Source organism: Lucilia sericata, unplaced genomic scaffold (assembly GCF_015586225.1).
Source record: "Lucilia sericata isolate MDLA Ls3-8-SP2 unplaced genomic scaffold, ASM1558622v1 Contig000563F_arrow, whole genome shotgun sequence".
NCBI classification, from domain to species: domain Eukaryota; kingdom Metazoa; phylum Arthropoda; class Insecta; order Diptera; family Calliphoridae; genus Lucilia; species Lucilia sericata.
In genome coordinates this window covers 118,109-129,105 of record NW_023994573.1, presented here as the reverse complement: position 1 = coordinate 129,105, position 10,997 = coordinate 118,109, and the positions used below count along the sequence as shown (strand labels likewise).

Below are 10,997 nucleotides of genomic sequence, written 5' to 3'. Positions count from 1 at the left end.
TTCGGCAATTTTTGGAAAATTTCAGAAAAATTGAGTTCATATGAAAGCTTGAAATATGAGCTTTCTAATTGATGAAAAATTTTCCGCCTACTGCCACGCCCTTTATTAGAAATTAAGGCGTAAAGTATAAAAACGCTTATTACACAAACTCTAAACAGTTTTACAGATTTTTGTTTCCACCATTTTAATGAGGATTATATTTCCTATCTGTGTGTCAAGTTTCAAGTTGATACTCGTATTTATATAGCAGCTATAGCAGTATAACTGAAACTATCATAAGCATTAAAAGTTTTGCTTTAAGGTCATTGGACTGTTTTACTAATTTATACATAAGTCACAAAGTTGTGGAGATATTTTAAAGAAATTAGTGTCATATGAAAGCTAGGAGAATTGGCTATCTAATACCCATAATCTTTTGCATCTACTGTCACATCCACAATGAGAACTAAAGGCTTAAATTAGAATAGCGTTTGCAACACAAGATATGTATTATTTTTAGCTTAATATCCGTTTAATTTTCATCACACAATACTTACTTTTATAGCCATCTAATACCTACCTTTTTTAGCGCATTTCTTCTCTTTTTCCTTTTCCTTTATTGAAAAATATTTTCATTAAATTTTATTTCTTTCTAACATTCCAACAAATTAAACAATATCTATTAAATTTTATGTTTATTTTTTTAACATTTATTTATTTGTGATTGACCATAATTCAGTAAATCCCATTCTCTGCTCCGTTCGTGTTTATGTAGGCTTTAAGTTGTTACAATTTGTTTAAGGAATTCACGAAATTGTAATAAAGACCACCGCTTTTCTCTGCCCCCACACAGCATGACCATTTTAACCATTAATTAGTAACGGAAATAATCTAATTTAATTAGTTTTTATGAGCGTTTGTTTTTCATTTAGTATTTGCGTTCATTTATTGCTTTATTTTGTTACATTTATTTAGATTTTTTTTGTTGTTTATTAGTTTCTTTAACTATGAACATAAATTTTAATTAATGCTAAACACTAAATTGTATATGGCATTTTTGGCCTCAAAAAAAAAAAAAAAAATCAAATAAAAAGTAATAAAAATAAATACTTACAGTAAATAATAAATACTTGCAGAAAAAATACCCACAACTCTAAGAAAAAGTTTTGTATTAGTTCAAAAACTTTCCTAGGTTTGGTTTTTTTCTTGAGTTTTCTAAATATTTTATAAAAAAAATCTTTGTTACAACTTAAACATTTACAAAAACCAAAAAATATAATGTGTGCTTTTTTATTTAAAACATTAATAGATTTAATTGCCAAATAACACGCAGCTTAGAACATGTTAAATTAATTTCTAACATTTTTAAGAAGTTTTTTTTCTCAATTTAATAAACTGCACTGCTGCTTGTAATTTTTTTGGTTACCAGTTATTGACGTGTTTACAAATGTGTTGAAGTCCTCACCATCAACCAGTTGACCTTTTGCATCCAAAACATTCCCAAATGTAGGTTAACTTTATTTCTAACAATTGTTGCTTATTTTTAAAATTACAAAAACTTTTGCGTTAGCCCTTCTTTAAGTACAACAATATGTCGTGCCAATTACTCATCTAAATAAATAATTGCTGGACTACGTCCGTCTCCTCCATGTCCTCGTTGACTTGAGACTGTTCTTGTATGGTGCGATAGACTTCTCGAGCAATTAAAATTCGTAGGCCTATTTTAAGTGTTAGAAAGAGGAGAAATAGAAAAATATCAAGGTAAATCTAAATAAAATCTAAAAAATTGTTTATTAAAAGGTATGAGTTTTTTTTTTTTGCTTTCAAAATACGCAGTTAATAAAATGTTTGTGTTTTAAATTTATGACTAAATTGCAAAATGTTATTGTACGATAAGAACTCTATTAATTATGAAAATAACACTGGAGTATGAATGTTTTGTTGCTGTAAAGCGTCATAAATAAATCAGCTATTAATTGTGACCTTTTTCCAGCTAAGAAATCGTGAGAAATCACGTAAAGTTTGTGGGGCAGAGACTTGGGGGCAGTATTTTAATTAACTTTTATCTTGAAATCAGTTTAATTTAGTGGATATGTAATTTTAAATAAAAGAGAAAAAATAGGTTTGCGACATTTATAGTTCAATTCTAGTTCAGTTTTAGTTCCGTTATAGTTCAGTTTTAGATCAGTTCTAGTTCAGTTCTAGTTCATTTCTAGTTCTGTTCTAGTTCAGTTTTAGTTCAGTTCTAGTTCAGTTCTAGTTCAGTCCTAGTTCAGTTCTAGTTCAGTTCTAGTTCAGTTCTAGTTCAGTTCTAGTTTAGTTCTAGTTCAGTTCTAGTTCAGTTCTAGTTCAGTTCTAGATCAGTTCTAGTTCAGTTCTAGTTCAGTTCTAGTACAGTTCTAGTTCATTTCTAGTTCATTTCTAGTTCATTTCTAGTTCATTTCTAGTTCTGTTCTAGTTCAGTTCTAGTTCAGTTCTAGTTCTAGTTCAGTTCTAGTACAGTTCTAGTTCATTTCTAGTTCATTTCTAGTTCATTTCTAGTTCAGTTCTAGTTCAGTTCTAGTTCAGTTCTAGTTCAGTTCTAGTTCAGTTCTAGTTCAGTTCTAGTTTAGTTCTAGCTCAGTTCTAGTTCAGCTCTAGTTCAGCTCTTGTTCAGTTCTAGTTCAGTTCTAGTTCAGTTCTAGTTCAGTTCTAGTTCAGTTCTAGTTCAGTTCTAGTTCAGTTCTAGTTCAGTTCTAGTTCAGTATAGTTCAGTTCTAGTTCAGTCTAGTTCAGTTCTAGTTCAGTTCTAGTTCAGTTCTAGTTCAGTTCTAGTTCAGTTCTAGTTCCAGTTCTAGTTCAGTTCTAGTTCAGTTCTAGTTCAGTACTAGTTCAGTTCTAGTTCAGTTCTAGTTCAGTTCTAGTTCAGTTCTGTTCAGTTCTAGTCAGTTCTAGTTCAGTTCTAGTTCAGTTCTAGTTCAGTTCTAGTTCAGTTCTAGTTCAGTTCTAGTTCAGTCTAGTTCAGTTCTAGTTCAGTTCTAGTTCAGTTCTAGTTCAGTTCTAGTCAGTTCTAGTCAGTTCTAGTTCAGTTCTAGTTCAGTTCTAGTTCAGTCTAGTTCAGTTCTAGTTCAGTTCTAGTTCAGTTCTAGTTCAGTTCTAGTTCAGTTCTAGTTCAGTTCTAGTTCAGTTCTAGTTCAGTTCTAGTTCAGTTCTAGTTCAGTTCTAGTTCAGTTCTAGTTCTTCAGGTTCTAGTTCAGTTCTAGTTCAGTTCTAGTTCAGTTCTAGTTCAGTTTTAGTTCAGTTCTAGTTCAGTTCTAGTTCAGTTCTAGTTTAGTTCTAGTTGAGTTCTAGTTCACTTCTAGTTCAGTTCTAGTTCAGTTCTAGTTCAGTTCTAGTTCAGTTCTAGTTCAGTTCTAGTTCAGTTCTAGTTCAGTTCTAGTTTTAAAGAAATTGAAAAATGAAAAGTTTTAAATAAGGTTTAAAAAGCGTTTAATATTCCAATATTATATCAAGATTTTATACCCTAAGGAAACAATTTGCAACAACCTTGCTGCTTAAATTATATGCTGTCATTATTAGCCCAGATTTCATAGCCGGATTTCATGTTCTCTTTTAAATGATTAATGACATTTTAATAATAAATGTGATGCGTATACGCCTACGTGCTTTAATTCATAAAAAGCAAAACATTTTCTTAAGAGATTTTTTCATAAATGAAAACATTGATTTTTTATACATTTAACTGACACACATATTTTAAGGCGTGTTAGTTTTCCCGTTCAAAATCTTTATTGAAATTTATGGCTTTTTTTGTAACTTGGTTAATACTCAAACATTTTATTTATTATGGTAAATAATGCTGCTGGTTTATTTTTATAGTTAAATATACAATATATAAAAAAAACTTGCGTACTTACCCATTGTACTTTAACTCGCAAGGCTTCTGTAGATTATTGTTTTTTTATTTGGTTTTATTTTTATAGTGTTAAAATTGTTGTAGTTATTATAGTTGTTGTTTTGTTGTATGCAAAAAAATATAAGAAAAAAAACACACAAATAATTTATATTCCCACAAAAGCCAAAAAACAACAAACAATTTAATTTAGGTTAATTGCATTAACAAAAAAGGAACAAAAAACTAGAGGGAAAATCAGCACAACTAAAAAAAAAACAAACAAGAAAATTTTTATATAAAACTGAAAAATAACAAAAAAGGAAATAAAAGAAAATCTTGCCTCAGGAAAACAATAAAATTGTGGGAATAAAAAAAAATACTGCCAAAGCCAAGTAGTGGAATTTTTTTCCTGTTAGTATGTATGTTAAAGTAAATTTTTAACGCTTGTGCTTTTTGTTCATTATTTTGTTTGTACGAAATGTTTAGCTGCTAGAAAAAAAAACAAGCACATAAATCAAATTTTTATGCATTTGCATAATTTGCTAGTTTTTTTGTGTGCTGAATATTCTTTGTTTTGAAAAAATATTTTGTCTAAAGGGAAGAGAGTCTTTAGCAAAGTACATATTTAAAAAGAGTGTGAAGACAGATTATATTTTGGTATTTTTTAATGGTTCTTTGTTACACTCAAAGATATTTTGATATTGTAAAACTGAACTAGAATAAGACTACAACAGAACTAGAACAAAACTAGAACAGAACTAGAACAGAACTAGAACAGAACTAGAACAGAACTAGAATAGATCTAGAACAGAACTAGAACAGAACTAGAACAGAACTAGAACAGAACTAGAACAGAACTAGAACTGAACTAGAACTGAACTAGAAATGAACTAGAAATGAACTAGAACTGAACTAGAACTGAACTAGAACTGAACTAGAACTGAACTAGAACTGAACTAGAACTGAACTAGAACAGAACTAGAACAGAACTAGAACAGAACTAGAACAGAACTAGAACAGAACTAGAACAGAACTAGAACAGAACTAGAGCAGAACTAGAACAGAACTAGAACAGAACTGGAACAGAACTAGAACAGAACTAGAACAAAACTAGAACAGAACTAGAACAGAACTAGAACAGAACTAGAACAGAACTAGAATAGATCTAGAACAGAACTAGAACAGAACTAGAACAGAACTAGAACAGAACTAGAACAGAACTAGAACTGAACTAGAACTGAACTAGAAATGAACTAGAAATGAACTAGAACTGAACTAGAACTGAACTAGAACTGAACTAGAACTGAACTAGAACTGAACTAGAACTGAACTAGAACTAGAACAGAACTAGAACAGAACTAGAACAGAACTAGAACAGAACTAGAGCAGAACTAGAACAGAACTAGAACAGAACTAGAACAGAACTAGAACAGAACTAGTACAGAACTAGAACAGAACTAGAACAGAACTAGAACAGAACTAGAACAGAACTAGAACAGAACTAGAACAGAACTAGAACAGAACTAGAACAGAACTAGAACAGAACTAGAACAGAACTAGAACAGAACTAGAACAGAACTAGAACAGAACTAGAACAGAACTAGAACAGAACTAGAACAGAACTAGAACTGAACTAGACTGAACTAGAACTGAACTAGAACTGAACTAGAACTGAACTAGAACTGAACTAGAACTGAACTAGAACTGAACTAGAACTGAACTAGAACTGAACTAGAACTGAGAACTGAACTAGAACTGAACTAGAACTGAACTAGAACTGAACTAGAACTGAACTAGAACTGAACTAGAACTGAACTAGAACTGAACTAGAACTGAACTAGAACTGAACTAGAACTGAACTAGAACTGAACTAGAACTGAACTAGAACTGAACTACTAGAACTGAACTAGAACTGAACTAGAACTGAACTAGAACTGAACTAGAACTGAACTAGAACTGAACTAGAACTGAACTAGAACTGAACTAGAACTGAAACTTTTAAGTTGTGTTTGTTTTTTTGATTTAAACAATCTACAATAAACGATAACAATATTATTAAACAAAGAACGTTCATTACAACTACTACTACTTCCGCATATTTTATTTTATAGAACTATTAGTCATATAATACGTAGCCTACTTTTAGGGGATCACTATAATAAAGGATTTTAAAAAGTATTTTATTAAACAAATAATAATAAAAACTTATATATAAATAAAAATTTTATAACAACTAATAAAATTAAACTAAATTTTTAACATGTACTAACTAAAACAAACACTACTTTTATATTTTTTATTTCAATTTTTTTTTATTGAGCTTATTTTTTTGTTTTTTATAATTTTTTTTTGTACAATTTACTAAGGGCGTTTTTACGTTTTTTTATTGTTAAATATATTTAAAGTGTTATTATTTCATGTTTTTCTTGTTTAGTTTAACTAATTTTATTTTTATTTAAATTTATTGTGTTTAAAGTATTTATTTTTGTTTATATAATAATATTGTAGTTGTTATACTTATTAATTAAAAAACAGAAAAGAGGGGTTAATAAGGTTCATTGTTTACTTTTGTAAGATAACTTAAGTTAGTTAGTAATTTAATATTAGTTTTTTTATATATATATATATAATATTATAATATGTTTACAGTTTACAAACTATAGCTTTATTTACAAGTTTATTCTTTTTGTATAAATTTTTTCACTTACTAGCAAAATTTTTTTTATACAGGTGTTTTTTAAAGAAAGTTTTTATATTTTCTAAAGTAGGTTTTTTTTAATATATTACAGATTTCAACAATATATTTAATTAAAGTAATAAAATAACAAAAATTTCTTATGATTTCCCTTTCCCTTGTTTTGTTTAAATTTAAATTTGTGTGAAAATTTTTGTTTAAATTTTATTTTAAGGTTTATGTTTTTATTTTTTTTTAATCCTTAGTTTATTGTGTGTGTTTTTCGTTGACCTTTTTATGTTATTTTCAGTTTAATAAACATAAATATTAGTTTTGTAAAAACTCCCGAGACATTTATAGTTGTTTAGATATTCTATCTCAAAGGAATTAATAACAAAATGAACTCAAAACTGAAAAACAGGTAAAAGTGGTTGAAATAGTCATTATTACATCAAGGCCTACAGAAACGTAGTTTTAGTGCCAAAAACTACTTCTTTTAAAAAAGTAATTTTCTTACTATTTTGGCCCTCAAATATAGTTTGTAATGAAAATTTGCTTTTTAATGCCAAAAAGTATATTTTTTAAAAAAGTAGTATTTTAATACTTTTTTTAAAATATGTAAAAAATAATTGTTTTACTCTTGTTCGTTGGTGCTAACAATTTTCTTTCTTAAAAACTTTTATTTCAATGCAAAATTGTACCTTTTTAAAATAGTAGTATTTTTACTACTTTTTTAAATTAATAAAAAAAGTATTATTTCAACTATTTTTAAACATAAAATCAAATTTTTGAGGAAAATATGTATGTATTTTAGAGAAAAATTTACTTTTAAAAAAAATTTACTTTTTTAAAGAAATGTAAAAAATTTAATTATTTTACTCTTTTTTGTTCTTACAAACAATTTTTGTTCTTAAAAATTATATTTCAATTGAAAAAAAGTACTTTTTTAAAATAGTAGTATTTTTACTACTTTTTTAAATTAACAAAAAACGTACTATTTCCACTATTTTTACCATAAAATAACATTTTTAAGAAAAATCTGTATTTTAGGGCAAAGTTTACTTTTAAAAAAGGTAGTTTTTTTCCTACTTTTTTAAAGAAACGTAAAAAAATAAATAATTTTACTCCTGTTCGTTGGTACAAACAATTTTCTTTCTTAAAAATAATATTTCACTTGAAAAAAAGTACTTTTTAAAAAAGTAGTATATTTACTACGTTTTTTTATAAAATTGACAAAAAAGTAATATTTCCATTATTTTCAACCATAAAATATAATGTTTTATGAAAATTTATATTTGAATGCCAAAAATTACTTTTACAAAAAGTAGCATTTTTACTACTTTTTTCAAAAATAAAAACAAATTACTTATTTAATTCTTGCATTTTTGGTACATACAATATTCTTTCTTAAAAATTTTACTTTAATAACAAAAAGTACTTTTTAAAAAGGTAGTATTTTTTGTACATTTTTCTAAAATTAACAAAAAATGAATATTTCCACTATTCTTTAGCATTAAATAATATTTTTAATCAAAATCAGTATTTTAGTACCAAAAGCAACTTTCGAAAAAGGTAGTATTTTTACTACTTTTTTAAAAAAGCTAAAAATATTTATTTTTTTCCATTATTATATGCAAATTTCTTTATATAAATAGTATTTTAGTGCCAAGAAGAACTTTTTGAAAAAAAGTAGTATTTCAAGTACTTTTTTAAATTAGCTAAAAAGTAACAAAGTTACCAGTTTTATATCATTTATAACTAGTTGTTGTAAATGAAAGATTTTTCAAACTTTAAAAAAGTAGTATTTCTACAACTTTTTTTAAATTTGCTAAAAAGTTACAAAATAACAAGTTTTTTATTATCTGAAAGTTATTGGTGTTAAAAAGTATTTTTCAAAAAAGTACTATTTTTCGTTTTAAGCCGTATAAAGAGTACGAGGTGTTTTACCCCTTCCCTATACAAACTTTCAACTAAAGGCCTTGTTGTTTGTAGCTTCAATCTATCGTTTTGTTGTTGTTGCCTGCCTGTTGTTTTGATTCATAAATTATTTAATCCTTTATGGACCATAAATATTAAGTTAACACATACACTCTTACTCAAAATTGACACACACTAATACACTCTTTGCCCTTTATGTTTTTTGTTATCATATTCTATATAAAAAACCCCAAAATCTAACCTATTGACCATCATCCTTTGTTTAGTGTTTTCCTTTTAGTTTTTGTTTTTTATTTTATTTACGGGGGATAGAGTAATAAATTCATTTTGACAGCTAAAGTGGTCACTTTCTTTTTTTTGTTGTTGTTGTTATTGGCCAAAATATTTTTACATCTTTTGTGGTAGTTTATGTTATTTATTTGTTTTAGTTATTTGTGTATAATGTTCACTTTCATGATTTTTATTATTATTATAAATATATATATTTTGAAAGTCAGTCTGGAACGCTGCTGCTGCTGCTACTGCTGCTGCTGGTGGTTATTAATGTGTTTTATTAAGTTTTTTTCCGGGAAAATAAAAGATTTACACAATTATGGTTTATTTTTATAACTAAATAAACACACAAACTTGAAAACCAACAACCCCTAGAAAGGAAGCTGTAAAAGTTTTCTAATTGTTACCAACAGCAGCATGCTCTTACTTTTTATACTCCTTAATAAAGTTTAGAGTTTGGGTAAATGAGAGTTTAGCCAAGAAAATGAGTTATGGCCTGAAAGTTTTTTTTACGTGGTATCAGTTGCTCTATTAGCTTGTTATTAGATTAATGGCAATCATAATTTGTTTAATCAAATAAATAAAAAAGTTTCTTTTTAAGATGCCAACAAAAAAAAAGTTGTTAGTTTTTAAGAGATTACAAAAGAAAAGGTTTGTTTTCGGTAAGAAAAATATATGAGTTGTTAGATAACAAATAAAATTAGTTTTCTTTTGAAATGTCAAAGTAAAAAAAAACACAAAGTTTAATCAAGAGAAATAAGTCCATTAAACTAATCACAAAAAAAAGGACAGAAAATAAAACTTTTTGATTTACAATACAAATGGGAGCATTCGATGGCGTATGATTGTTATCTTAAACAACTACAACACTCATACGTCTAGGCGTTAGTGAAAATATTTAAAAATCCTTAATAAGAATTTAAATCTCAAATTAAAAGCACAGAAAATAAAAGGAACATGGGAATAACTGGTGGCGTATGATTATTATCTTAAACAACTGTCATACTCATACGCCTAGGTGTTTGTAAAAATATATAAAAATCCCTAATAAGATTTGAAAACCTAAACTTTAACTCTTTCCATAATAATTTCTACCTAAAAAACTTGCCTTAAACTTACTTAACAATTCTTGGCAATTAAAAAATTAAATTTCCATTTTAAATCTTTTTTTTACACACTTTAAACCCCTTTACCCCTGTTGCTGTTATTATCATTTTATAGTAAAATTTCTATAAACATTTAAATAATTCCCAAATTTATAATAAATTACCAGGTAGTTATAAATAAACCAAAACAGACAGACAGACCGACAGTGCTTCCAGCTACTAACACAATGATGGATAGACAGACAGTTAGATATCGTCCACAAGAGTAGCATTATAAAATAATCTTAATACTCATTTTAACATTCTATTACGAGAGAATTAAAACATATTTTCTTGTTTATTTTTTTTTCTAATTTACTTATTTCTTCTTTTCAGAGTATTAAATCATTTAGGTACTGATTTACGTACTAAAACATGATGTTAAAACATTTAGCAGCAATCTCAATAGAACAATTCAGGGGAGAGATTAAATTATAACAAAAGAGAAGAAAATAATTTTGAAGGAAATTTTTGCAGCAAAAAAAAAAAGTTTTTAAGAAGAAAAATAAAAACTGAAATAAAATTTAATAACCAGGATTTAACAAAAAGATAGAAATTAAAATTTAAATCAGAAAATTACTGTTTGAAATTAAAGCAGAATTACGATTATTTTTAAAAGTCTTCTTTGGGAAGGCAGTTTTCGTATAGAAAAGGGTCTTCTTTGGGAAGATAGTTTTCGCATAGAAAAGTGTCTTCTTTGGGAAGACAGTTTTCGTATAGAAAAATGTCTTCTTTGGGAAGACAGTTTTCATATAGAAAAGTGTCTTCTTTGGGAAGACAGTTTTCGTATAGAAAAGTGTCTTCTTTGGGAAGACAGTTTTCGTATAGAAAAGTGTCTTCTTTGAGAAGACAGTTTTCGTATAGAAAAGTGTCTTTTTTGGGAATACAGTTTTCGTATAGAAAAGTGTCTTCTTTGGGAAGACAGTTTTCGTATAGAAAAGTGTCTTCTTTGGGAAGACAGTTTTCGTATAGAAAAGTGTCTTCTTTGGGAAGACAGTTTTCGTATAGAAAAGTGTCTTCTTTGGGAAGACAGTTTTCGTATAGAAAAGTGTCTTCTTTGGGAAGACAGTTTTCGTATAGAAAAGTGTCTTCTTTGGGAGGACAGTTTTCGTAT

The 10,997-nt window shown here is 27.3% G+C and overlaps 1 protein-coding gene across 1 annotated transcript in view; it reads right to left on the bottom strand.

Annotated features, from left to right (window-relative positions):
• Positions 1-1,041: 1,041 nt before the first annotated feature.
• Positions 1,042-10,997, bottom strand: part of LOC119606241 (Ig-like and fibronectin type-III domain-containing protein 2) — a 124,121-nt gene continuing 114,165 nt past the window's right edge. Inside the window, 2 exon segments of the mRNA XM_037959666.1 lie at positions 1,042-1,697; positions 3,876-3,901. Of these exon segments, the coding sequence (XP_037815594.1) occupies positions 1,683-1,697; positions 3,876-3,901 (41 nt within the window). The 3' untranslated portion in view covers positions 1,042-1,682.